Genomic DNA, 27897 nt, shown 5'->3' with positions numbered 1-27897 from the left:
TGAAGGACATTGGGTCAATCTAAGAGTGAAAAAAAAACCTGGGTCATAGGTCATTCAGCTAAGGTTTGTGTCGATGTTCCAGGAGGAGGGGGGGAAAAAATCCAACCATGGCGCCTCGCCAGCGTTGTCTCACACTGTCTGGCAGCGCAAATAAACAGACACACATTTCCAATGGCCGCCTGGCAGAGCGCCATTTCACCGCTTGACTCCGACGTCACAGACCAGATGGGGGTCCGACCCGTCGTCTCAGTACGGCGCCGCTCGTCGCCTTGCACGGCTCCATTTTCTTTGCGTTGGCCACCATAGTACCCGTTTGGTGTCTTTATGGCTTTCTACAATAGCCCCGCCCCCTTTCCAACGGGCGAGCGCACGGGTCCAAATGCAATTATCGATATCAGGAGAGAGCCGAGCGGGCCCAGAGGGAAAGGAACCCGGCCATTCATGTGGTGTTAATACGAGCGCTGATAGAACCAGATAAGGTCCCACTGGAGTTGGAGGAGGGGGGTCCTCTAAGCTCGGGTGATCAACACGCGGCATCTGTGATGGGGGGAGGACACGAGTAGCTGTTAATTGACGCGTTTTAACAATAGGCCGCTAATTAAGGTGCTGTCTGACGCACAGGAATCTGTCTGCGTACGGTCGGATAAATGGCGTGGAAAGTTCTCGGGAGCGGCCAATTCCCAAGTCAGGATAAAAAATATTCTCCGACATAAACGCTTGAAGTTTTTTTTTAATTAAATAAATCATCTGAAGGCTAATTAATTCAAACACGAGCGCCAAGCAAACCCAAAAGACCAGCTGGATTTTTTTTTCCCTAAAGGCTTGGTTCCAAAAAAATGAAAGTGAAACAAGGCGGGCAGTGTTTTTGTTCATCTCTCATGATGAGCAACAAGTAGATTTGAAATGATCGGCAATGAAAGATGGACGCATCACACAACAGCGTCGAGTTTTTGGTGCCCTTGCGAGATTCGCCTTGTCAGCAATTTGGCACATTATCAGGCTCTGTGGTGCATTACAAGGGTTTCTCTCCGCTTATCTCGCCAACTGTGAAAGTCACCTAACCGGATTGCCGGGACCCAGCAGGATGCCTTTTTTTTATTTATTTTTTTATCCAAATGCAAGCCGTCCTTTCTGCTTTTGTCCGTCATGCGTGTTCTGGTCATTTGTACCAATTTGAAATATCATCCCAGCAGCAGTCACAACGCCACTTTATCCAGCTAGCATTTTCTTTTGCCGCTTAATATTTCACAGCGATGCGAGCTAATCCCATTTTTGCTTTTCTTTTCTTGGTACAGTGAAAGGTTCTTTGTCAGGCTGAATAAGAGCGGCTTGCCCAAGTCGCCGGAGAAGACGGAGAGACAGTGCACGCTGTTTGTGGTAAGGAGACGATGCCAAGCGTTTTTTGCGAATCCCTAACCGAGTATGTCAAAGCCGTGTTTTGTATTCCCGTCAGGATCTGGGGAGCAGCGATCTTCGAAAAGATGTCTATATTGTCGTGCACGTCATAAGAATAGGTGGGCAAAATAAATTAAAAATATAAAAAATAAGGCTCGGTTAATTTTTTTTAATTTTCTTAAAAATTAATCCAATTTAATTCCGTTTTTGCACAGGGAGAATGGGCGCCGGGGAGAAGAAGAACCAGTGTAGCGTTCAGTACCGCCGTCCCTTAGGCTGCGCCATCGTCAGCATCGCCGATCTGCTCACGGCCGACTCCAAGGACGACCACTTGCTCAAGGTTTACGCGTAAGTACCCGGCCGACGCCCCCCGTCACCACAACACACTTCCAAGATCAATCGGATAAGATTTTCTCATTTCATGATTCCTATTATTTTGAACTGATTATTACTCTTTGTGGCGTCTCAGGTGTAACACAGAAAGCGAGTGGTACCAAATTCACGAGAACATCATCAAAAAGGCCAATTCCAGATATAATCTGTCCGGATCCAACACAGGTAAATACCGCAGTCCACATTATGACATTGTTCAATATCTTTCTTTTTTTAAATGAGAAAATAATTTGTCATTTTAGTAATGACACAAAGTTAATGTAAAATTTGTGGGCCACATGAAACGATGTCCTGGGCCATATCTGGCCCTCGAGCCTTATGTTGGACATCTACGTTCTAATCTAATCCCATTTGCGATTTACTGATTTTCGCTATACTTGCTTGTTAGAAATTTATCTGTGGGAGTTAAATCATTCGAGTTAATAATAGGAAGCTTTACATCCCCTTTTTAAGCTATAATTGATGTTGCAATTTCTTCAATTGGCCTCTTTGCCTGTGTCATCATAAGTCTGGTGCCGTGAGATCAGTCCACTTCCTGCCAGTCTGAGTCACAGAGTAGTTTGGTGCGGATTCAAGTTCTTCTTTCCGGAGGAGCAATCGAAAAGCCTCACATGGTCGTCGCCGCAGGAAGCCTGCCAGCGGTTGCAAAATGCATTCACACGCTTTGTATAAATAGTACACGGAAAACAGCCGCATCAGCCGTTTCTCATGGCAACAGGTTGGCCAGAGATGTAAAAAAAAAAAATTAATATATGTCACAAAGATTACAGATCGTCACATTCACTCCAGAGCAGTTTGATACCTGTGAAAAGGGAAGCTGCATTCCCAAATTCCCAAAAGTGCTTAGTCAGCAATTCTTTCCACCTTCCCCCGGCGAACAAATAATGACTGCAGGAGAACTCGGCAATGATCATTTATCATCCGCCTTCTCTCAAAGGCGATGCGGCAAAATTGTTATCTTGATGTATTTGGAGATCGGGTGTCTCCGAATATGAAGCGGAGATTGTCCCTTTTTTTTTTTTTTTTTTGGTGGGCTGTTGCAAGAAAAAAAAATCTTCCAGTGCATTGAAAGCGGTTGTTTCATAAGAGTGTTTGTGCAAGCGATGAGTCAGGGCCAGGTAGTTGCTTCAGCTCTCACCTCCATGCCAGCGTAGGCAAGCTCAAATGTTTTGTTTTGGACTTTCCTTCCACCCGCTCGACGAGGAGGCGGGCCGGGTGGGCTGAGGCCAGCGCGGGGTTGAGGACGCTTTTGTCAGCCCGAATAATAATGAGGGCCGGCGTAGATGCTTTTGTGTGTCGGAGAAAGAATAACTCGCTCGACACAGAGAAAATGTTTTATGTAAACGATCGTGGAACAAGTTGGCCCCCCCTTGGGTGGCTCCGCCCCTTAGGCCCTGTGTACATCCTATAAAACCATTCGACATGTATGAGACATTTATTTCTCAATTTATCTCCTCCTTGAATTTTTTTTTTTTCATCTCTTTGGTCCATCACATGACTTCTCATAGCGTTTTCATCTCTCCGACAACAAAACCTCAAGCGTGACCTTTTCTGCACGTGCTATTATTCATGCCGACATTTCAAGTGGTCCCATAAGGGCAGCTTCGTATAGGGTGTGATTTCTAAAATAAAATAAAATAAAATAAAATAAAATAAAATAAAATAAAATAAAATAAAATAAAATAAAATAAAATAAATATAAAAAAACTTGCCAATGCGTCACAGGTGTTTTTATTTATTTTTTTGTGCGCAGTGAGTGTTAGTGGTTATTAATATGAGCAACAAAAATCCGTGTGTGATACCTCCTTGTGTTTTCAGGGCTGGCCGTGGCTCTCCAGCTCCTCCATGGGGACATTGATCAGCTGAGGCGGGAGTACATGGTGCTCTTCACAAGGGGCGTGTCCATCACTAGGAAACTGGGCTTCTCTGATGTCATCATGCCAGGTGGGATAACAGTAAAGTCGCTTTTCAAGCACGACGGGATGTAAAGGGGGCAAGCTTTTGCGGATAAATGTTTTCCCGTCTGGACATCCGCTTCTCGCTCCGGGCCGCTGCTTCTTTCAATCCACTTTAAGCGACTTAACACATGACTTGAGGTTTGAACGGCAGCCAAAAAGCCGTCATTTTCTGAGCCCCATGCGGCGGAAGGGCAACAGAAACTCTTTTATCATATCCTAGCTCGTTTATAGTCTCCCAAATCACATATTGAGACTTTTTAGATGTGCAGTATTTCACTCAGCTTTTGTAGTTTGAAGTTGTAATGTCACTAATCACCACTAGATGGCAGACGTGTCTTAGTTGGGTTTATATTACGTTATTAGGCCCAATCATTTTTTTGGCACGTTTGAAAATGGAGAAACGACAAACGTAGCACTTCAAAATGACTGGAAGACGTATAAAAAATTATTATAACTAAAATTAGCCATCCCTAGCACAGTATTGCGTATGATCTGTATACATTGACCTGCCTTTTAATAGCTACAGCGGTTGCCTTGGCAACATCTTCTCACACAGCTCAAGAGCAAATTACATATACTTGATTAAATATTCATAAATAATTCTCAAGTGCACACAGTGTCGATAGGTGCCTGTCAAATGATGCAGATGACCTTATTGTCATGCATCACATGACGACTCCAAAAAAATGTATTTTAAATATTTTTCCAGCATGGCTGGACAAGTCTTTTTTTTTTTTTCCTGGGTAAAGCTTCCTCCCTTTGACATAAGCGAGGTGCACTGTCTGGTCACACAGATAAAGAGCAAGCGCAGACTGCGGCTCCCCCAGCGCCTCACTAACTCAGATTTATGTTGGCTCCCTTTGTCTCTGGCTGACTACAAACCCCTTCCACTCACTCCCTCGCTCTCTCCCTCTCCATTACTGACCAAGGAAGTCCGCCTCTGGGCAAAGGAAACCGTCCCGCTCACTCGTCTGTGGGCGACTGCATCATTTGCTCATTTTTTTTTTTTTGCAAACTCCCCACCCCCTACCAACCACACCTTCTCCTCTTCCCTTTTTCGCCCATTGTACCCAAGGTAATTGAGTCTATACTTACCTGCCCATAGATATATATTTTTTTATCCATTTGTGTCTGTGCGGTTACAGTATTGGATGCTCTTTGTTGCTATGGTTACCACTGTCAAGAGCGGCAAATCGGTAAATAGCAGCCAATAAATGTTGACTCGAGATAGCAATATACAATTAACTATATATTAAATAAATGTATAATATATATTTATATATATAATAATATATAACAAACAAATAAATATAATATATATATTTATCACTATAAAAAATGTATTCACGGGACTAATAAAAGTTCTATTTTATACGGGGGTCAACCGTAACAGTTAATATGATTTACGGATTTTTTTTAATCGTCTTTCTGAACATGCAAGTCCAACTAATCTCTTTGCAGAGTCACCTTTCTTGCCTCGGAGGCAATTAGCTTTATTTCTTAACCTGTTAACGTGACTACATTAGTCCCGTCAACAATGACAAAAAACTGACCTTGGGAATATACTCAACTTCATCGGCCGTGTTATTAGATTAGTGTCCCTCGTGTGATAATAAAACACAAAAGGGCAAAAACAAAGTGAGTTGAAGCCGTTTTTTTTTGTTTTTTGTAATTTACTCGGTACTGACGTCTAAGTTCAAATGTACATAATAGCCGCTAAATGTCAGGTCACTGGCTTTGATTTAACGACAACACAAAATGTAGCGTTAAGTGCTACTAATGTAAATGCTGTCCACCCCCTGTCAGAATACATTAACACACACGTACACACACAGACACGCACACAGACAAAAATGTCTCGAAGCTGTTGGCAGGTCATTGGTAACACTGCTTGTTTTTTTTTTTTTTATAATCAATGTCTGGTTTTGCAGGAGAGATGAGAAATGACCTTTACGTCACGCTGGAGAAAGGAGAATTTGAAAAGGGTGGGAAGACCGTTGCCAGGAATGTAGAAATCACCATCTACTTGCTGGACATTGATGGACATATCCTCAAGGTATAAAGATGAATATTTACGTATAAGTGCAAATTGACTTTCATCCAATTAGTCTGGTTCGAAAATTTCCCGTGTAATTTTCAATGAGTCTCTTCTCAGCAGTAAACACCTCCAATTTGAGTCCTTAGTTAACTTAGCTTGTCCCTTAATGGCTTCTTATTTTTAGATGCTAGCTTATTATAGAGCTAAATTCTTCATTTAAATATGGCTGACCCAGATGAGAGCCGCACCGCCAGCGTGTTGCTCATCTCCGAGCACTTCTGCTTCTTTGCTTTCCGTATCGGACAGAAAATAGAAACGCATGGAAACCACTGGATTTTTTTTTTTTTCCTTTCAGAGTCACGTAGCCGCCGGCTCGGGGGAACCGGGCGGGGACGAATATCACTCGTTGGTGCTGTACCACAACAATAGTCCACGCTGGGCGGAGCAGATCAAGCTGCCCATCCCCGTGGACATGTTTCGGGGATCGCACGTGCGCTTCGAGTTCCGACATTGCTCCAGTAAGAAGCCATGGATATGCATGCCCGGAAAAAAATACATCATGTATAAAATAAATATATACTATATATGTATAAAATAAATAAAAATATTAAAAAATAAATAAGAATATTAAAAAATAAATGTAAAAAAATGGAAAATACAGTTAAAAAAAAAATATATATATATATATATATTTGTATATTGAGCTGATGTTCGCCTCTCTCCGCAGCAAAAGAGAAGGGAGAGAAGAAGCTGTTCGGCTACTCCTTTGTACCGCTGATGCAGGAGGACGGAAGGACTCTGCCAGATGGCACCCATGAGCTCATTATCCATAAGGTACTGGCCTGTTTGCCCTCTGCAGCAAAAAAAAAAACTGACTCAGTTGACAAAGCTTCTATATTGTCTTGGCTGTAATTTCATTTTAAGCCTCCCTATTTATGCACACAAGCTATTTGTGTGCATCTTGCAGCTTTCCTCCCAAATGGAATGGCAAAGTGTATGATTATGTGATTCACGCCTTCTCAGTGCATCTTTTCTCTATTTAACGCCATGGGCTGTCAAAAAAAAAAAAAGTCATGTGACACTTCTCACTCACTGCTTTTTAAAAGTACCTCATCTGCATCCTGGCGTGGCCGTATTAAAGACGCACGCTCGTCGCTTCAAACCTTTTTAGTGGTGACACATCAAAAGCCAGGAGCAAACAAACCATCCCAAAAAAAAAAAACATCCCGCTTGGGCCGTAATTGCAGGCTGCAGGCAAAAGCGGTGTGTGTGTGTGTGCGTAAACCTCAGGCACAATGACGCGCACGCCGCATTGATTTATTTGTCAGCCCGCCGGACACGACAGTCACCCAACGTCTGATTTTTTAATGTATTTTTACTTCTCTGCTCACTATAGGCCATTGGTAGCATTGTCAGATTCTTGGTTGGGGGGAAAGGGGGGGCGTGGCGAATGTCAGATGCAAGTTGCCGAAGAGCTCAATGAAAACTTCCATGGCCTAGTTTCTCGTCAGCCCCAAAATAGATGCTGAAGCAGCAGTCCAAAATGTGCCAAGCTTTCGAAGCTCCAGCGGTCTAAGGCACCGCACGCTCCATCAATAAAACAGCCCCCCCCTCATGTGTGATTGCGTAACGCCAACTTACGTCGGATTCCCTAAGGTGACCTTTCAGGTACCGATAGGTGGAATTTTGACTTTTTTTTTTTCTCTCATGTGTCCAGTGTGAGGAGAACACCAACTTGGCGGACTGCACTCGCTATCTGAAACTGCCTTTCTCCAAAAGCAACATCCCGTCCAATAACCAGACGCTGAAAGGCACCAAGGAGTCTTTCTGGATCACCAGCTTCCTCTGCTCCACCAAGCTCACACAAAACGGTGAAAAGTCCTTTTTGGCCATTTTTTTTTCTTTCCTCTCTTCATATTGGAAGCTTGCCTGATGAATTGTGGTTAAGCTCAGTCTGGATTGAACGTAATAGTCACAAATAAAATGGCAGGCTGAAAGCTGGGAAAAACATTTTGCTTTGGTTTTTCGTACTTGGGTGACCCAGAACTGAATCTTGAAATTATTTTTAAAGCGGGTGCGTCCCTGCGTTCTTCTCTGTGAATTCCAGCGATGATTTTTTTATTAAAAAAAAGAAATTCACAGAGAACGGTGACTTCCTTTGATTGACTGTAAAAATAATTTGCTCTTGCGTAGAAAAACGCTTTGTGTGCGACAACCCAAAAAAAAAAATAGACGCCTCAGGTTCAATCCAATATGAAGAGACAAGAGAAATAATGTTTTATTCATGTTTCGGGGGACGCCGGGAAATACGCGGCTTTACTTGAAAACGTTTGTTTAGATGTGCTTTTACCTTTGGTCGGCGTAATTGAAGACGGCGGCCATGTTGACGCGGCTTTTTTTACATCTCAGGAGAAATGCTGGACCTGTTGAAGTGGCGAGCGCACCCCGAACGGATCAACGAGAGCCTCTCCAAGCTGAAGGAGATCGACGGCTCGGAGATTGTCAAAGTACGCTCGGAATCGCAGCTGGTTGACCTTTATGACCTTTAACGTGTATTATTTTTTTTTGTAGTTCCTACAAGACACTCTGGACACACTTTTTGGTATTCTGGACGAGAGCTCCCAGAGATACGGCCTCAAGGTGTTTGACTCTCTGGTAAGCGCTTTTCTTGAAGAATAAAAACGCTGCACCTGCTGTGGGAAGATGGAGAGACGTAAACACATGAGAGCGCCGTAAAGCAATCTGGGCACCGTCACGCTGAGCTGCTCTGATAGATCTTTGTCTCGGAGCACATGTTCTCTGCTCGGCGAGGTGCTCAGAGCGATGGAAAAAAAAAATCTGCCGGATCCGATTGTCACCTTTCCGTGTAGTTTTTAAATCTATGACAAAATCAGTACATTTGGAAAATGACTGCGCTATTGAGTATGATACCAGGTATCACAAGTATCGGTATTTGGTATCGGTGCGTTCTCAAAAATACTAGTTTGAAAAATAATAAATGAATGATCATCACTAATCAAGGTATGATAAAAGCAGGAAAATTACTGAGTTATCGAGTACGATATCAGATCTCGAAAGTATCGGTGCTCGGTATCGGTGCGTTCTCAAAATGTGAAGACTCATTTGAAAAAATAAATAAATTGATCATCACAAATATAATGCTGTCTCTGGCAGGTCCACATCATCAACCTTCTCCAAGACAGCAAATTTCAGCACTTCAAGCCAGTCATGGACACCTACATTGAGAGCCACTTTGCCGGAGCTCTGTCATACAGGTGCGTTGAAGAAAGAACTCCAAATGTTTGGGCGCCCCCTTGTGGCTACACAAGAGAGCAGAGTAACTATTGAGAATATTCTGCCTAAGGGACCTGATCAAAGTTCTCAAGTGGTACGTGGACCGCATTGTGGATGCCGAGCATCAGGAACATATTCAGCAGGTCCTCAAGGTACGAGACCATTTATTGATTATCACGATTATTGTAGGGGATGTAAAGTCTGGGTATTTTTTCATTTCTTTTCCAGGCCAGCGAGTACATCTTCAAGTATATCGTCCAGTCTCGCCGCCTCTTCTCCTTGGCAACGGGGGGCCAGAACGAGGAGGAGTTCCGCGTGTGCATCCACGAGCTCTTCATGTCCATTCGCTTCTTCCTCTCGCAGGAAAATAAAGGCACCAGCCCGGTGGCACAAACACAGGCAAGCGCAAATCTGGAGTCGCCATCTCAGACACACACATTTCCTCGCCGTGCAGTTTCGATTGAATCGTTTCACGCTCCCAGCGGGGCTGGAGTCAAACTGTGCTATGGCTTCTTGTTTTTTGTTTTTTTTTCCCCCCTGCTGGGAGAAGAGGCAGAGAGGCCTTGACGGATTTTAAGAAAGAGCAAAACAAACAGGATGAGGATGCCAGTGATGGTGGAAATGACACGCTTGCGACGGCTCTTTGAGTGGAGAAATATCCAACGATTGCGCTTGAAAATTAATTCGGCGCTGAAATGATTATCGCTGTACTATTCTGGCATGTGTGAAAAAAATGCTATATTGGACCTTAACTGAATTGCTGTGGCTAAAAAAAAATCACATTTTTAATTCCATGTCATTCCATATCATTCCACAATTTGGACCAACATTTTTTTTTTTTTAACCATTTTCATTCCATATCCTACAATAGTATTTTTTTATTATTATTATATATTTTTATAATTTATTATTATATTATTTCATATTTTTAGTATCATGATTCAAAAGCATTATCCAACCACATTTTTCATCATCATATTGCAGAATCACAGAGCAATAATCAAAATAAGCATCACTTGTTTACGCTCCTGCCTAGTAATTATTAAGAATGCACTTTTTTTTTTTTCAATTTTACAAAATCTCAGTTGAAGGAAGAACTAATATGAAAATGTAAAAAGAATATTGGTTTGTGATCTTGAGTCTGCTCACTTAAATCCCTATTATAGGCTCATCTGTAGCCTGAGTGCTTTTGCCTGCTAAGAGTCAAGCAAAGGATTTTCAGTCTTAAGGAAAAGTGGCTCTTTAATTTCCCCACGCATGCATAATTCATAACGACACGCTTCTGCGCACAGGCGGTGTTCCTCCGAACTTTCCCGGCCGTTTACGGCGAGCTTCTGAAGATCTTCACGGTCCGCGAGGTGGCCGGCTTCGTGCGGGAGACGCTGGGCAGCCTTCCCGCCATCGTCCACGCCGACTGCCCCTTGGAGGCCGTCAAGCTGCAGTGCCTTGCCAAGACGGTGGAGAGCCAGCTGTACATTAACCCAGGTGAGGACATTCATCACGGTGCTGATCTTCAAAGCGACCATTTATTTATTTTTATTCTAGAATCGAGGTGCATCCTGTTGCCGGTGGTGCTCCGCATCCTGCAGGCTCACATGCAGGAGCAGCGAGACCTGGTCATGTGCGCTCGCATCCTCACCAGCATGCTGTCGCTCATCAAGAAGGAGGAGAACGGCACTTCTGTGAGTATTCAAAGGGTGCACAAGTGAATTATGCCCGTCATAAATGGCCAGGCAAAAAAAACAAAAAAACTGTAGGAATTAGTCTTACAGCAATTTCCCAGCCTGCAGTCGCAGATTGCTTTGTTTGTCCGAGGCGAGCTAGCCGCCGCGCGCTAATGAGAACCATCAATTTTGCAAGTGCTCTTTTGGGTTTGTGTGTGTGCACACACACATGGTACCAGATCTAAAACGACGTGACAGCGGTGACAGTCAATGGGCCAGCCCAGAGCATCTTCTCATTATGGCTCGGTCCAAAGCCTGTCACCTGTCTGTCTTGTCAGACACACACAAACACACACACACACACTGGATTCTTATTTCAAACTTCTATTGCCACCTTCTCAACATGTGTGTGTTTTCTTGGCAGGAACCGGTGGTCTCGGAAGAAGTGGACCTGATTGTGGAAAGTCTTCTGGGAGTTCTTCTCAGGACCATTCTGGAAATCAGCAACCGACCGCAACCTGCCGGACCTGCCATGAGACTTCAATTCCAGGATGTCACTGTATGTGTGTGTGTGTGTGTTCTCCTTTTGGCAAGTCATTATAGATTTGAAATGAAGTTACTGCAGTGGCCACTAGAATTGTGCCAACATCATTAACACAAATGGCTGTAATTAAGATTTACAATGCAACACACACTCGGGAAATATGTGTGTGTGTCGGGGGGGAGTGAATAACAATGAACTCATCATTGACATGTCCCGAAGCCTCCTTGAGGAAATGTGTGTCATGTCTCCACATAACTTGCGGCTAAGTTAATTAATTAGTCAATGGCACTGAATTTGATCAGTTATTTCCTTGCCGAAAAAAATGAAACAAAGCGAATCTTTTTGTGCGCTAGGGGGAGTTTGTGGCATGTTTGTTGGCGCTGCTCCGACAGATGAGCGACAGACACTACCAGCAGCTTCTGCAGGCCTTCAGCAGCAAAGACGACTTGAGGGTACGAGTTCAATTTTTACCGTCAGACTAAATGGAAAAGTAAGAGAATGACACTTTGTGGATTTAGAACAACCTTAAGAATGGTCTGCTAGCTCAATGCTAACATATAATGGAAAACCCCATTGGAACACAAATGGTGCTGCAACACAAGTTGACTACAATGGCTGGAGTGTTTTTTTATTTTTGGTGCAGGACTTCCTCCTTCAGATCTTTACGGTCTTCAGGATTCTCATCCGACCCGAGATGTTCCCTAAAGACTGGACTGTCATGCGACTGGTTACCAACAAGTAAGCTCCAAAGATATTTTTTATACTTTCTTTCTCCCAAGTTGCTTCTCTACAGCAATTTTTATTTAGAAAAATAAATCAAGGGCCAACCACCTCTGCTCCGGAGCTTTCTTTATTTTTATTTTTGTGAGTGACTCTCTGTGGTGCTGCTTACAGCGTCATTATCACCACCGTCCTCTACCTCTCCGAAGCCCTGCGGAAAAACTTTCTCAATGACAAGTTTGACTACAAGGTAAGGTAAAAAAAAAAATCAAAAAGAAGCCTACAAGCCGCTAAGCAGCTTTTTTTTATGGGCCTTAAATCAAACTGATGTTCAGTGTAGGCGTGGGTTTTTTTTTTCTTCCAGGTGTGGGATTCGTATTTCTACTTGTCAGTTTTGTTTATCAACCAGCCCTGCCTTCAACTGGAGTCGTTTTCTCCCTCAAAGAGGAAGAAGATTTTGGAAAAGTAAGTTCAGGATTACAAGTGGGCACGTCGACGCCACGTCACGCCGTGTTCTTGCACCGTGCAGGTATGGCGACATGAGGGTGATGATGGGCTGTGAGATCTTCAGCATGTGGCAGAATCTAGGTGAGCTGATTCCAGAAGTGCGACAGTAGAAATATACGAAGTTGGATTAAATATATTTTTTTGCCGCACGTCTCCAGGGGAGCACAAGTTGAACTTCATCCCGGCGATGATCGGTCCGTTCCTGGAGGTGACGCTGGTGCCGCAGCCCGACTTGAGGAACGTCATGATCCCCATCTTTCACGACATGATGGATTGGGAGCAGAGACGTAGCGGCAATTTTAAACAGGTACGCTCCGAAGCTGTCAATTTGAGACTTGAAGTCATCTGCCATTTTATTTTATTTTATTTTATTTTATTTTATTTTATTTTATTTTATTTTATTTTATTTTATTTTATTTTATTTTATTTTATTTTATTTTATTTTATTTTATTTTATTTTATTTTATTCTCACGTAGGTGGAGGCAAAGCTAATCGACAAACTGGACAGCCTGATGTCAGAAGGCAAAGGTGACGAGACGTACAGGGAGCTCTTCAACAGCATGTGAGTTGGACGAATTTATTTATGACAGATCAACATGTGCCATTTCGATTCAAAACAGAATCATAAGGTCCTCACAAAACATGAATCGGATTCTCAATCCTCTGTTTACATGGCTAATATCACCCAAAGATGTTTTTTATCGAGTCTATCGAGCTTTTCTCTTCATAACAAAGAGATGTGAGAAGATGGCTTTGGTATCCTAGCAACCAATAAGCCCTGCTAGAAACAAACACATTGTTTTTGTTAGCTTTGAATGACTTCAAGGTGTATTTATGGGTCCATAATAAAAAGGTGAGTGACTGGGGGGGGTCAGAGTTCATCTCCACTTTGCATATTCACACACTGTGTCCAGTCTTGGTCCACTCCGTCCTTGTCTTTCCAGGTTTGTGCTCCTGCATGCTTAATGTGCGTGTACATCTCATTTCTTTCCAAATTTTCTCCTTCAGTCCTCCTTAGTGAGCCGTTGACACGTATTTTTATTTTTTTTTGAAAGCGCTACTAACCCCAAAACTAACCCGAGTGTGCATGCGTGCCGGTATTAATCGTATTAATTTATCCCGCCTATGCTTTCCCGCCTGGAGTAGAATTCCTCTGTTTGGTCCGTACCCGAGGTAAGACGCTCTTCTCGGTTTGTCGTTTGTGAGTCCAAAAATGCTCCTCAGTTGGGTCCAGTGTCTTTCTATCGCATGCATTTTTTTTTTTTGTTAACCTCATTCGTCTTTTGGCAGCTTGCTGAAGAAGATCGAGCGGGAAACGTGGCGGGAGAGCGGCATCTCCCTCATCGCCACCGTCACCCGATTAATGGAGAGGTTGCTGGATTACAGGTGAAAGGTCACCCTGGCTTCAAAATGTATTAATTGAATTCATTTCAGTCGATTTAACAAAAAATGCTGAATTTTGTCACAGGGACTGCATGAAGCTCGGGGAAGTGGACGGCAAGAAAATAGGATGCACTGTCAGCTTATTGGTGAGTACAATGGCGAAAAACGGGAATTTGGATTTGTGTGATTTCAAAAATGACATCCGGTTTGTTATGGCTGTGCAGAACTTCTACAAAACAGAACTGAACAAGGAGGAAATGTATATCCGTTACATCCACAAGCTATATGACTTGCACCTCAAGGCGCAGAACTACACAGGTAACCACCAGTTTTATTTATGAGAGCACTGGTGTCAAACATAAGGCCCGGGGCCAGATACGGCCCGCCACATCATTTTATGTGGCCCCATTGACAAATTGTACAAATCGTCTTCACTTTTAAAAAAATAGAGCAATTTTTATGACTAGATTATTATTAATTACCTTTAAAAAATATGAATATAGTATATCAGTATATATTAAATAGAGCAATTTTTATTTATAATTTTATGATCATTTTTATTCACCTTTTTAAAATATCTGAACAATTTTTTACTCAGTTAGTTGTGTAGCCCAGACTTTGTCAAAAAATAACGGCGAGCCCCTAACCAATACAGAGGCGTCATACACCCTGCTGCTGTACGACGAGCTCCTGGAGTGGTCGGACAGGCCCCTGCGAGAGTTCCTCAACTACCCCATGCAGAGCGAGTGGCAGCGGAAGGAGTTTTTGCATCTCACCATTGTCCAGAACTTTGACAGAGGCAAGGTGAGCGAGCAGTGGAAAGCCAGCGTTGACCTTGAATTCCGTAAGGAACTTTTCGTCCAAATAAATCCTGTTTTTGGTGTCATCAGTGTTGGGAGAACGGAATCATCCTGTGCCGAGAATTGGCCGACCAGTACGAGTCCTACTATGACTACAGGAACCTCAGCAAGATGAGGGTGAGAAAGAAACCCACGGCAAATAATAATTATTATTTTTTCTTAATCGCCTTTTCATGCATTTCAATTTGCTGCGTTAGATGATGGAAGCGTCGCTGTACGACAAGATCATGGACCAGCAAAGGCTTGAGCCGGAATTCTTCAGGGTGGGATTCTACGGAAAGAAGTTCCCTTTTTTCTTACGGGTAAATCACTTGGTTTAAGTAGAGTATGACCAAAGTTATCGCCATGTCTACTAGTGATGTCATCAATATATATTTTTTAATTTATTTGTCCTGCTGAGTTGTTGAAGAAGTAACACGCCCAAAAGGAGAATTGTATTTTCCAATGCTAATGTCCTGTGCAGTAGCAGCGTACCACCAGCAGGTGGCAAACTAAGCCCACACTGCTTTTCGCCACCTCCTCAGAATAAGGAGTTTGTGTGCCGTGGCCACGACTACGAGAGGCTGGAGGCCTTCCAGCAACGGATGCTCAACGAGTTCCCGCACGCCATCGCCATGCAGCATGTCAACCAGCCGGACCAGACCATCTACCAGGCCGACGCGCAGTGTATCCAAATTCTCTCTTTTGCCAACATTTCCGTAAATGTGAACAAATATTTTTGGTCCAATTGCTTTTTTCCCTTAACACGCGGGCGACCTTTCCAGACTTGCAGATCTACGCCGTAACGCCGATCCCCGAGAGCCAGGATGTGCTCCAGCGGGACGGCGTGCCCGACAACATCAAGAGCTTCTACAAGTTCAATCACATCTGGCGCTTTCGATACGATCGGCCCTTTCACAAGGGCACCAAAGACAAGGAGAATGAGTTCAAGGTAATTGAATACGACATATGTATATATATATATATATATATATACTATATATATATACTATATATTAATATCTATCTATCTATCTATCTATCTATCTATCTATCTATCTATCTATCTATCTATCTATCTATCTATCTATCTATCTATCTATCTATCTATCTATCTATCTATCTATCTATCTATCTATCTATCTATCTATCTCTCGAGCTCTATCTATCTATCTATCTATCTATCTATCTATCTATCTATCTATCTATCTATCTATCTATCTATCTATCTATCTATCTATCTATCTATCTATCTATCTATCTATCTATCTATCTATCTATCTATCTATCTATCTATCTATCTATCTCTCGAGCTCTATCTATCTATCTATCTATCTATCTATCTATCTATCTATCTATCTATCTATCTATCTATCTATCTATCTATCTATCTATCTATCTATCTATCTATCTATCTATCTATCTATCTATCTATCTCTCTCTCTCTCGAGCTCTATCTCTCTCTCGAGCTCTATCTCTCTCTCGAGCTCTATCTATCTATCTATCTATCTATCTATCTATCTATCTATCTATCTATCTATCTATCTATCTATCTATCTATCTATCTATCTATCTATCTATCTATCTATCTATCTATCTATCTATCTATCTATATACGTATATACGTATATATAAAGTAACAATATATTTTTATATTTAATAATTAAAAAATTATAAAAATAAAAAACATTCCAAAAAAAAATATATATATATATATATTTTTTTTTTTGGAATGTGCACACGCAGGTACTAATGAGTGTGTATATTGCACATATATTATTCATCCAGAGTCCTGTAGAACTAATTATAGTATGGAACGGTCATGCACATCTTAGCAACAATGAGCGTGCACACACTTGAAACTCCCGCACGGCCTTCTCTGTGCACGTTATCTTATTTGGCATTCATCAAAAGCTACACACATGATGTCGTTCCAACAGTTAATGAAGTCCGCTCAAGCTAGGATTGTTTTATCCAGGCTGGAGAAAAATACCCAAAGGTCACGCTTCTATTTGTAAGCCGTACGGTATTAACGTGTTCTTTTCATGTACGTTTCATGGGCTTAAATAAAGCACAACATCGATGAAGGTCACGCGGGTCGGCGAGTGGCTCCTTCATCATCGATCGGCGGGGCTCGCTACTGGAGTGTCCTTGAGCAAGACGTGCTACAATTTTAAATAAATCAATAAAATGACTAATAAAAATAATTGTTAACTGTTATTGTGATACATGATTAATGATACAGTTTCATAAATACAGTTTGGATTGACAATTATTTTTCGCCCCTTTTACGATCTCCATTATTTTTGATGCTTTTACAGTCGCCGTTGCTTTTATAGCATTTTCGGGTTTGCTGTCAGAGCGACCTTGTGGGGCATATTGACGAGCACGCTAGCCGACGAGCTAAGTGCCGCGATGTCAATTGATGGTCGCAGATATAAGACCGACTCCTTTAAGTGGACGCTTGGCCGGCGAGAAGTGTTTTTCCTAATGCGTGTGTGTGTAAATGATTCCCTGTGTGTGCTGTTGCAGAGCCTGTGGGTGGAGAGGACCACCCTGACACTGGTCCAGAGTCTTCCCGGTATCTCGCGGTGGTTCGAGGTGGATAAACGAGATCTGGTGAGCACCGACGACATTCAGAGTCCAATTTTAGCAGGTTGACATTTAAAGCGCAGCCCCCCGTATTGATCCGAGTTATTGCATTGGACAACAATAATGTCATATTGGCTGCATGTAATCATCCAATATTTAATTGCGTTTGTTTTTATGACAAACGACCATTTTCAAATCTTTGGGAAACATATTTCTGTGTTGATACATTTAAGAGCGTGGTGTGAAATCGTGGATTACAAAAGCAGTGATGACAGCTCGCTGGTGCAATAGCATATAAAATATGATGCTGGCAAAAGCTCTATTAAAGAGGATTAAGGCATCGGTACAAAAGCTTTTTTTTTAGCATCATATTCAAGGATGACCCAATGCTAATTATCTCTTGCACGTCATCCTCCAAGCCGCTGTGCTTTTTATACACACAATAAATCGAAAGATTACAAAAAAGGTGATGAAAGGCATTTTATCGTCTTTAAGTGCATTGTGTTGGGTTTGTGGCCCGCAAATGACTCCTTGGTTAACAGTACACGCAGGCAGTTGGCTTTTTAATTGAAACGACTGTAATCACTCTGCAACCGCGCAGCGTCGCATTTAAAGTCAACACACCGCCATTGCCCAATGCTTAAACCGCAAAATGTCCCCAAAAAAACGGCGAAAGACGCATATTAGCAATTAGCATAAGGCGCGCTGAGCTCAAATTGGAAATTAGCAACGCGATCACACGTTTAAGAACCTCCTGTAATTGCTGACTTCAATTTGCTGAGTCGAAGTAGTTGTTTGCCATCGAAAAGGCCACATTAAGGATATTGATAGCTTCCATCGACTACACCCGAGAGGCCCAAAAGTAACTTCAGTCTAACCGCTGGCATATAATAAAAGATTTGAGTCACGTGACTTAAGTCTGTACTGTTAAGAGTTACCTGGGGAAAACTAAAAAAAGATTCAACTTGAGTTCAGCTTGATATTTATTTTTCTTTAAAAAAAAAAGAAAAAAATCACAAAAGTCGACTTGAATTGAATTTCATGACATCAAAAGTCTGGTTCTGAAATGATTTATCGTAGCATTTGAACAGGGGGGTGTAGACTTTTGCAATTTGAGTATGATCTTAATTGTGATTGCAGGTGGAGGTGAGTCCACTGGAGAACGCCATCGAGGTCATCGAGAACAAAAACTTGCAGCTGCGCACGCTGATCACGCAGTGCCAGAGTCGTCAGATGCAGAACGTCAACCCTCTCACCATGTGCCTCAACGGTGTCATCGACGCCGCCGTCAACGGGGGCCTGGCCCGCTACCAAGAGGTACGGATGGAATGACTGATGATGATGATGCGTGGGTGGGGGGATAAATGGATGGATGAAGGTTTGATGGAGGGGCGGTCATGGAGGCTGGGACTATGAAACGAGTCCTTGAGCTGTTTGAGTACCTCAATTGGGAAAGAAAATGCTCAACCTGGTGACTGTTTATTTGGTGTGCGCCATCAGGAATACGAAACTAGCTAGCCTCTAGTCAAAATAATTTTTTTTTAATAAAAATTAAGTGCAAAAAAGGGTGAGAATATTTAAAATTTTTATAAAATATATTTTTGAAATATTTAATATTTTTATAAAATGATAATATATATATATAATTATAAAATTATATTTTAAAAATGTTTTTGGAAATATTTTGAAAAAATAGTGACTGCATGGATGATGGAGCTGCTTTCATTTTGTCTCAAGTAGAGAGATCAAAAGTAAAAAAAATAAATAAATAAATCCGTTGCCGTGGTTTCAACAAAACGGAAGAAAAAGACCATCTCGAAAATGTTTTTCCGCCCTCGACGCTGTGAGTGGACTGGCGCAGCGTGTCGCATAGCAACCGATTTTCCACGGAGAGGCACTTGAGCGGGGCGGGTGTTTGCGTCGAGCCGGAGCGGCCTCCACGTAGATGTTTACACTGAGTGAAGTAGTTTTTCCTCATAAGCGGCGTTTGCACGAGGGCTTCTTTTGCTGCAGGAAATTGAATCAAGCCCACGGCAAGCACCGCCCAGCCTCGGTTAATTTCCCCAGCGCGTTTCCGATTGACAGCTGTGGAGGTTCGTTCGGCGACAAACGAAGGCAAAATTGCGGTTATTAATATTCAGATTTATTGCTTTAATTCGAGCCCAAGTCCCTTTCGGGAGGTTGCGGAGGGGATGCTGTCTTATTTATTTCAGATCCTCCCTGTTCTAATTGGACTTTTTCAAATGATTGACTGAGCCACTCGCTCACTAGTCACTCAATCCTCGGAATTTCCATGAAAGCTCGAGGTCTATTGATTATTTTTGCTGCCTCTTTTCAGTTATTATTTTTGATGGTGAACTTTCGTAGATCTTTAATGATTGATATGTATGACCCAATTAAGTTAAGCTTGTTTTTATTTGATTTATTTTTAACTAGCACTTGTTTAATTAATAAAAATTGAGAACAACAAAAAGAGATTTTTTATTTTATTGCTTTTTAACAGGCACTTGTTTAATTAATAGATAAATGAATAAAAATCCATTGTAGAACAACAAAAAAGAAGACTGCACCATTGTTCTCCGTTTGTTTCTTTGTCAGTTTGCTCTTAAAACTTTATTTTTGTCTGTCGGCCCAGGGGATTCAGATAACAAGGTAAAGGAGGGGGGAAGAAAATAAAACGTCCTGCTGTTTCCTGTTTGTGCCTAACAGATGTTTTGTCTTCACACAGGCCTTTTTTGTGAAGGACTATGTGATGAATCACCCCGAGGACGGAGAGAAGATCGGACGCTTGAGAGAACTCATGTTTGAACAGGTTGGTAACAGTAGATTAAAGCTACAGTCAGGTTTTTTTTTATTTATATATAGCATCCCCCGTTCCCACCTACACAAACAAAACAGCTTGAATAAAAAATAAGCATTGCTTTCTCTCATGTGAGGCGAAATTTGTTCAAGTGTCGGCCAATCACGTGATGCTAATGCTAGGTTTCCAGAATTCCACACAAGTAGGCAACATTTTATAATTTTATTTAGTTTTTAATTTATTTTATTTATAATAATAATAATAGAAAAAAAAACTAGCACCATGGAGAGTCACTTTGGATTATTTTATTATTTTATTTATTTATTTTTCTAGTTTATTTCATTTATTTTATTTATGATAATAATGAAAAACAAAACTAGCACCACGGAGAGCGACGCTGGCTAGAATCCAAACAAAACAAGCTGACGCTGGAGAGCCACGCTGGATTATTTTATTTATTTTATTCATAATAATAATGAAAAACAAAACTAGCACCATGGAGAGCGACGCTGGATAACATCCAAACAAAACAAGCTAACTCGCGAACCTTGACATCCGCCGCTTTTGGATGTTTAATTGCTCCGATAAAAAGGTGCAAAAACAGGACACATCTGTTGGCGTGAGGAGGCTTATGTTGAATATGAATATGAAACATAGACGGCTGGCAAAGGCGGCAGACATGTTTGAAGAATGGCCACAGGGGAGGACGGCTAGGTCACGGGGACAAGAAACAAACAAGGCAGGAAGGAGGAGAAAAGAAGCTCGCTATGCTTGACTGCACATCGTCATGACCTCTTTGGCACAAACTTTAGAGGGGGGGGGAAGAGTTGAACAAAGTCCTCAGAGGGAATGATGAAACAGCTGCGTGCTTAAGTCCCCTGAAGCTTTTAACACCCCAATATACAAGGCCTGTGTTTGTTTTGCAGGCGCATATTTTGGAATACGGCCTGGCTGTGCACGAGAAGGTCGTACCTCAGGACATGAGGCCTCTGCACAAGAAGCTAGTGGACCAGTTCCATTTGATGAAATCCAGTCTGGGCATACAGGTTGGTAGCGCCTCTATGCCAGAGGCCTCTGCTGGGAAATTCAAAGTGTTTCAGCTTGAGTTTTTTGTTGTTGTTGTGCAGGAGTTCCCGCCTTATGTGCGTGCCAGTCCGGTGCACTTCACCAATGGAAGCCCACGCACATGTAGGAATTCGGTGCCCAGCATTATCAGCCCTGATGGCAGCAGAGGGGTCGCCAGACGAAGGTGACCAAACCCTTGCACATAATATACATTATTTTTTATTATTTTTATTATATAAATGATGATTACCGTAATTTTCGGACTATAAGTCGCGGTTTTTTTTCATAGTTTGGGTGGGGGGGCGACTTATACTCAGGAGCGATTTATATACATATATGTTTTTTTTTCACTTTTTTGGGCATTTTATGGCTGGTGCGACTTATACTCCGGTGCGACTTATAGTCCGAAAATTACGGTATATATCTTTTTTATTTTTTTGAAGTAAACGTTTTAAGGTAAAATCAGCAGTCACTATATTGTTAAAATAAAAATGTAATTTACTAAAAAAAAAAAAAAACCTCAAATTTGAAGTATTTTAAATACAATTGAATTCTAAATGAAAATTTTTAGTTTGGAAAGAAAATTGAATGACCGAGAAAAAGTGGTGCAGACGTGGCTTTAATAACAAATCACTATGTAACTTCTTCTTCCCTCATTTATTGGAAACCTTCCCACACTTTGTCGTCACCTCAAACGTGTGATGGGTGACCCTGCCGCGCTGTCTCCCTGCGACATTCTGCCTCGGCAGTTTGATCCCAGGGGGCAGCGGCGCACATACTTGACACGGAAATTCATATTTATAAGCCATTTCAAGCCAACCTCCATTTTCCTTCCATTTATATTTTTGTCTTTCTTCTCTTCCTCTTTCTCTGTGCGGCTCTTGTTGCATCCTGGTGAGTTTCCAAAATAGCTCAACATCGGATTTTATTGATTGTTCCTTCTTGGATTTTGACACTTTTTTGCATCCCCACCAGTCTCCTCAGCTACCCGGCGGTGAACCGCTACTCCTCGTCCTCGCTGTCCTCGCAGGCGTCCAACGAGGTCAGCAACATCACGGGGCAGTCGGAGAGCTCGGATGAAGTCTTCAACATGCAGGTACTTGAACGCACCGGGCGAAGGTCGAGTCATTGAGTTTGAAACGCAATGCATTAAAAAAAAGCTTCAAATTCATGTCTGAGGGAATAAGAGAGCTCAAAATGCTCTTTTTTTTTTTTTATACTGCCTGGAATTTTTTTTTTTGACAATTTTTTTTAAAATTATTTATTTAACTTTTTTATACTGCCTGGATTTTTTTTTTTTTTGACAGCTGTTACCATGGATGCACATATACTGTCGCAATTGTAGGCTCATGTTGCACCATGGCTTTAGTTTTTCCCCAAAATGTTTTTTCATTTTGTTAGTTGGGACCAAACGCAGTTGCCGCTGAGCCCCGCAGTCGTGTCCTCCTTTGAAAGCAAAGCTCTTGTCAGGCACCAGGCGAGGAGGAGCTCAAGCGCCACTCCATGCCCGTTAAAGCCTCTTGAGCCATTTTGACTTTGTACTTTTTTTTTTTTTGAGAACGCCAGGCGAGATGGCCTGGCTTTGACGTCAGACGTACTCTCTCTCGCACAACTCATCAATGGTGGGGATAGAAGAACAGCGGTTTGATGGCTTACGGTGATAACGTCCTACTTTGTTTCTCATCCCAGCCCAGTCCGTCTACCTCGAGCCTGAGCTCCAACCACTCCGCCTCGCCCAATGTCACCAGCTCAGCGCCCTCCAGTGCCAGAGGTGAGACTCCACGAACTGATCCATGTCACCAAACGGCATACTTGTCACCCTTTAAATAGGCCGACTGACAGTGGTTTCAAACCTGAGGCACGTGGGCCAGATTTGGCCCGCCAAATCATTTGATGTGGCCCGCTTTTTGTGTCTTTACTAAAATTGTCTTCACTTAAAAAAAAAAAAAAAAAAAAAATCGAGATATTACTTGCAATTTTTATTGTCTTTTTAAAATATTTCAAAACGAGTTCTATATCGCCTGGGTTGCTTTCTTGTCTTTCAAGTCACGTATAGGAAACGTTGTCATCCCGCTTTGGAGGCGAGATAGACAGCCCAGACCGCACGTTGCACATTAACTACGACAAGGGAGGTTGGAGAATGAAAAGTTCCGAAGTGAGCGATGGAAGGAATGCCAAATGAAAAATAAGCGGGCAACACGGAGCACAAGGGGGACAACCTCTTGGACCGACCTCATTACAGTCTCAGCTGAATATCTAAGATCTTCTCTCGCCTTTATCACGCTATATTTCAGCCTGATCCAAATCATAAAAAGAGTGAATATACGCCGACATTTATGGACGCGTGGACTCTCGCCGTTGGCGAGCGGCGGGCGGCGCCCTTATAAACGTGGCCCCGTGGCTTGCAGTAAAGCCCGTTGTGACTTATCGCTTGTGTGTTCTTATCTGGCTGGGAGCCAAGCGGCAAATGTCGGAGGAGAACTATTTATCATGTTGCGGTTCGGGGAGGGGATCGGACTCCGATCTTGGCGTGTAACAGTCTGAACGCCTCCTCTTCTGACTCATGGCCGCCCACTGCAGGTTCGCCGCAGATGGGCGAGAAACACAAGCATTCCAGAGAGAGCAACGCTTGCCTGTCGCCGAGAGAGAGACCCGTCAGCGCCATCTTTCCCAACCCTCTGGACCCTGCGCAGGTTAACATATATTTTCCAGTCCTTTTAAAAGATTTAGCAGCAATTTAGCGTCGGCTGATGTTTTATTAAGGTGATTGAAAAAGAACTTTCAGAAAGAATACGCCGCTTGATTTTCACAGCGAAGGCCAAGCGCGTACGCACTTCAGCCTTGGCGGCGGCTTTTTATTTATAAAGGAAAATAAACAACATATATGTTTGCTATCTCAAGGCTGTTCAACTCCCACTCATACTTCACCTGCACACAGGTTGTGAAAGAAATGGAATATTGATGATTTTTTTTTTCGAGTGATGTACATTTTTGTGGCGCCATCTTGAATGTTTTTTTTGTGTGTGTCCGCAGAGGGCCGCCCCTCATCAAATAGGGGACACCACGTTACCTCGCAGTGACCCCAACCTCTCGGCTCCAGACAAAGGTAAAAAGCGCCACTTGACTTTAAACACCGTCGTCAAGCTCGCGAGGTTTCTCGGAATGACCCTCAAGTGTTGACTTAAGAGCTTTCCGACCGCTATTGTGTTTGAAGCCAGATATCTCATTAGAGCGGGGATTTGCGTGACTCATACATTTGCAGGCTTTGTTGACTGATGTGTGCGGAATTCATAAATATGAATTCACATTTATCAGCAAAGCCCCGGGTTATGTTTTTTTTACCCCTCTGGCAACTACCCCAAATAATTAGCAACAACGATATGTGGAGATGATGTTTCCTTGCTGCGGTAGCGCGTGCAAATGAGGAAGTGCCGCCACAATATGGTGACTTGACACCTTTAGCTACGCTACGCCGCAATTAACGCCAAAGAACTGAAGTGTGACAATTTGCAGAAAAACTTGCGATCGCATCTTCTGCGTGGAGATGACACGTTCTAATTGCGGATACCTCGAGTTAGCTCGTGTTGTTCACAGAAACGTCGAGAAATGAGCTTATGAAATATTCTACTTTAGATTCAGTATAATAATAATAAAAACAATCATAATAAATAAGTAAATGCATAAATTAAATTAATAATATTATTTGTTTTCACCAATGTTCCCTTGGCATGCTCATATTTGCATTGACGCAGTCGTCTCAACACGCATGATTGTTATGGCCGTGCATGCCTCCATCATTTTGGTTGTTTTCGTTTGTTGTGGTTGTCATGGTGATGTTGATGTCTCCGTGTGCCGTCAAAAGTGCGACCCACGCCCAGTAGCTGGAGCCTGGACAGCGTCAAAGAGGGCGTGGTGTCCTTCTCTGACCCTGTTGGCAAGCTGCTAGTCCCTCCCATCCCTCCCAGGCCACCGTACACAGGTATTCCATTCCGACTGCCACCTCCCATGTATATTTATTTGACCGGTCCCATTTGAGAATTGTGCCGTTATTTACGTCTTTAACCTGGATTTGTACTACATCGATGCTGGAGCTCCCCCCGCCCTTTTTTTGTTTTTTTTGCAAAAGGCGACAGCAGCTGTTACATGTCTAAAAAGCATTTAAGGCCGCCCCAAGTACAACACGGGCAACCATTTGATTCATTCACGCTTGAAGCCCCCTCGTCTCTGAGCTGCATGTGTGGATGTTTGCATGAGTCACGCTGCGTCACGGCGCTGGTGGGCGCAAAAAAAACATTTGAATGCGGCCTCCGTTTCACCGCCTCTGCTGTTCTACCACGCAGGCTCTTCGGCGAAGAACATGAGGTCGCAGTCCCCTATTCCCATGTCCAGGTCGCCGCAAAAGGTTGGTTCTTTTTTTTTTTTTTAATAGGATTGTAAATAACACGGCTGCGGATTTAGAAGACAGTAGCACCCGCCGTCTAAATTACATTAAGACGGATGGTAACAGAATGTGCTCGTAAATCGGCGACTACCTGCGGTTCGATTCACTATAAAGCTAATTGGATTAAGTCAGGACTGACAACAGGAAGAAGTAATGCGTTTGCGTCCCACTCCACTAGGCCACCATGCCGCCCTTCACCCCGTCGCCAACCGAGTGCCACTCCACAAGCCTGGTGTCCAACTCGCCCGTCCTCTCGGGCAGCTACAGCAGCGGCATCTCCTCGCTCAGCCGCTGCAGCGTGTCCGAGGCGTCGGGGACAGAGTTGCCCGCCGGCGAGCAGCCCACCCCGCCCATGGCCACCACGCCAGGCCCGGACGAACCCGTGCGAAGAGAAAACAAGACGCCGCCGCCTTACAGCGTCTACGAGAGGAACAACCCGCGAAGCAGACCCGTGCCGCTGCCCCATAGCTTGTCCATCCCCCCGCAGATGGACCCTCCCGCCCTCCCCCCTAAACCTCACCAGCTGCGCACGGGCAGCATGAAGCTGGACGGAACCTCGGACCCTCGCGTCCCCAGGCCGAGGCCTCTGCCCCGGAAGGTGTCCCAGCTATAGGTAGACGGGAATGTGGCGGGAAGAAACACACTGGCATTATTTGCACTTTTCTACTGGGCACTCTTTTTTTTTTTTTTTTCTCCCAGCTGCCGTACCTCCACTCCTATAAAAGACAGGCAGTTTTTAAAAAGTGAACAGTTTTTATATAGCTTACACTTTAAAGGACAATTTTGATAGGCGTTATCATTTCTCATACACTGTATGAGAATTGTTTTGCCTTAAGTATTGGAAATCTTGCACGTTTTTTTTTTTGTAACAATTGTACATTTGTACACTGTATGGCTAACATGGTGCTTGAAAAAGGAGCATGCACTTTGATTAAAGTGTAGTTAAAAAAATCGAAATAGTCATATCCACATGAGCAATGGTACGATAAATTGACTTTTTTTTTTTTTTTTTTAACTTTCCTGTTTGAAGACCAGCAAATATTTTCGTCTCCTTCACAACCCGCTGCCCTTTGTAGACTTTTTCCTACCCCCAATCAGCTTTGCACTTTTTACAATGAAGACCGAAATAGGACCAAACGCATTGGCAAATATTGGCATTTTGCATGCTTTAGAGGCTGGACTTGTCCTTGACCACATTGCATGACCTTAAACGGGTGGGGTACAAGTATTGTGCCAAAGTATAATGCACAACGGAACACTTTTTTTCTCCGCCCCTTCAAATAGTGCCAAGAAGCCAAGGAAATGCTCAACTCAGCAGAGACTCTGAAAGGTGATTAGTGAAGCCCCGCCCCCAAGTCCTCGAATCCACTCAGCAAATGTAATTTTAAGCACAATTCTCTGATGCTATCATGATAAATACTGTTTTGTGTTCTCTGAGTAATTGGAGCCAAAATCAAATGTAAAAAGTCGATTATTGTTGACCGCACTAAGAAAATGAAAAAGTATTATGAAGTATCAAATATTCTTAAATTATGAATCCAGTGATGCATTTTTGAGAGTGGGTTCGGGAGGGGAGGGGATTAGCTTTAGTATTGTTTGTACGTCTCAATTTTGTAGTTGTTTTATGAGTTGTTGTGAATTTTTTTTTTTTTTTTTTTTACATGAAATATTCCTATTAATCAGTTCTGGAGAAACTGTAAATTATGTGATGAGATTAATGTAAGTAAGCCAAATATTAAAAAAAAAAAAAAAGTGTATTGCAATTTATGTAAATACTGTGTTTTTAACAAAATGTAGTTATAACAATTTACAGCTTTGAATGTAATGTTGAAGCAGCAAATGATTATTATTATAAATGTGGAAACTTTTATGGGTTTTGTGAGTGTAGAAAAATAAAAGGTCATGCTTTAATGACGCCTAACACATTTACAAGTTCAATAAACTGCCCACTGGAAATGTTGCTTGTTGTGTTATTAGGTTAATTTAAATTAAATATTGGTTGGGCAAGCAAGTACTTAAAAAAAAAACAGTTTTAACAGTTTTTAGTCTAATAAGAGCCATCAGCCAAAAAAATGTGTAAATGAATTTCTTAAAGAAAATACATTTCTATCAAATATCCATAATCCCTTCTTTGTTTTTCATTCTGCAGAGGATTTAAAAAACAAACAAAAAAAGGTTATTATTCAAATCTCCAGGAACTTAAGTTTTTTAAGTGTATCACATCGCCGGACAAAAAGCCACAAGGGGGCGCTAATTCCCCAGT

At 42.5% G+C, this 27897-nt stretch overlaps 1 protein-coding gene across 5 annotated transcripts in view; it reads left to right on the top strand.

The window, feature by feature from the left end:
- Window positions 1-27594, top strand: part of dock4b (dedicator of cytokinesis 4b) — a 42719-nt gene extending 15125 nt beyond the window's left edge. For 2 of the 5 annotated variants that reach the window (XM_037243198.1, XM_037243197.1), the window contains exons 8-52: window positions 1296-1377; window positions 1454-1514; window positions 1611-1743; window positions 1865-1953; window positions 3607-3732; window positions 5678-5802; window positions 6140-6302; window positions 6512-6618; window positions 7502-7655; window positions 8194-8291; window positions 8356-8439; window positions 8959-9059; window positions 9149-9230; window positions 9307-9477; window positions 10371-10563; window positions 10624-10760; window positions 11167-11301; window positions 11640-11738; window positions 11930-12024; window positions 12181-12256; window positions 12371-12471; window positions 12536-12594; window positions 12672-12820; window positions 12991-13076; window positions 13661-13687; window positions 13805-13900; window positions 13983-14043; window positions 14122-14215; window positions 14553-14701; window positions 14788-14874; window positions 14955-15059; window positions 15282-15423; window positions 15522-15688; window positions 17269-17355; window positions 18469-18645; window positions 20057-20140; window positions 21055-21174; window positions 21256-21377; window positions 22169-22289; window positions 22883-22964; window positions 23774-23886; window positions 24227-24299; window positions 25056-25172; window positions 25534-25595; window positions 25813-27594. In XM_037243198.1, the coding sequence (XP_037099093.1) occupies window positions 1296-1377; window positions 1454-1514; window positions 1611-1743; window positions 1865-1953; window positions 3607-3732; window positions 5678-5802; window positions 6140-6302; window positions 6512-6618; window positions 7502-7655; window positions 8194-8291; window positions 8356-8439; window positions 8959-9059; window positions 9149-9230; window positions 9307-9477; window positions 10371-10563; window positions 10624-10760; window positions 11167-11301; window positions 11640-11738; window positions 11930-12024; window positions 12181-12256; window positions 12371-12471; window positions 12536-12594; window positions 12672-12820; window positions 12991-13076; window positions 13661-13687; window positions 13805-13900; window positions 13983-14043; window positions 14122-14215; window positions 14553-14701; window positions 14788-14874; window positions 14955-15059; window positions 15282-15423; window positions 15522-15688; window positions 17269-17355; window positions 18469-18645; window positions 20057-20140; window positions 21055-21174; window positions 21256-21377; window positions 22169-22289; window positions 22883-22964; window positions 23774-23886; window positions 24227-24299; window positions 25056-25172; window positions 25534-25595; window positions 25813-26247 (5227 nt within the window). In that variant the 3' untranslated portion in view covers window positions 26248-27594. The remainder of the gene's footprint in view (window positions 1-1295; window positions 1378-1453; window positions 1515-1610; window positions 1744-1864; window positions 1954-3606; window positions 3733-5677; window positions 5803-6139; window positions 6303-6511; window positions 6619-7501; window positions 7656-8193; window positions 8292-8355; window positions 8440-8958; window positions 9060-9148; window positions 9231-9306; window positions 9478-10370; window positions 10564-10623; window positions 10761-11166; window positions 11302-11639; window positions 11739-11929; window positions 12025-12180; window positions 12257-12370; window positions 12472-12535; window positions 12595-12671; window positions 12821-12990; window positions 13077-13660; window positions 13688-13804; window positions 13901-13982; window positions 14044-14121; window positions 14216-14552; window positions 14702-14787; window positions 14875-14954; window positions 15060-15281; window positions 15424-15521; window positions 15689-17268; window positions 17356-18468; window positions 18646-20056; window positions 20141-21054; window positions 21175-21255; window positions 21378-22168; window positions 22290-22882; window positions 22965-23773; window positions 23887-24226; window positions 24300-25055; window positions 25173-25533; window positions 25596-25812) is intronic. The other 3 variants (XM_037243199.1, XM_037243200.1, XM_037243201.1) reach the window with 3 other exon arrangements.
- The last annotated feature ends 303 nt before the right edge of the window (window positions 27595-27897 follow it).

The sequence above is a fragment of the Syngnathus acus genome, chromosome 23 (assembly GCF_901709675.1).
Source record: "Syngnathus acus chromosome 23, fSynAcu1.2, whole genome shotgun sequence".
In the NCBI taxonomy this organism is placed as follows: Eukaryota; Metazoa; Chordata; class Actinopteri; order Syngnathiformes; family Syngnathidae; genus Syngnathus; species Syngnathus acus.
The sequence above is the reverse complement of the archived record's forward strand: the minus strand, read 5'-3'. Positions and strand labels throughout refer to the sequence as shown.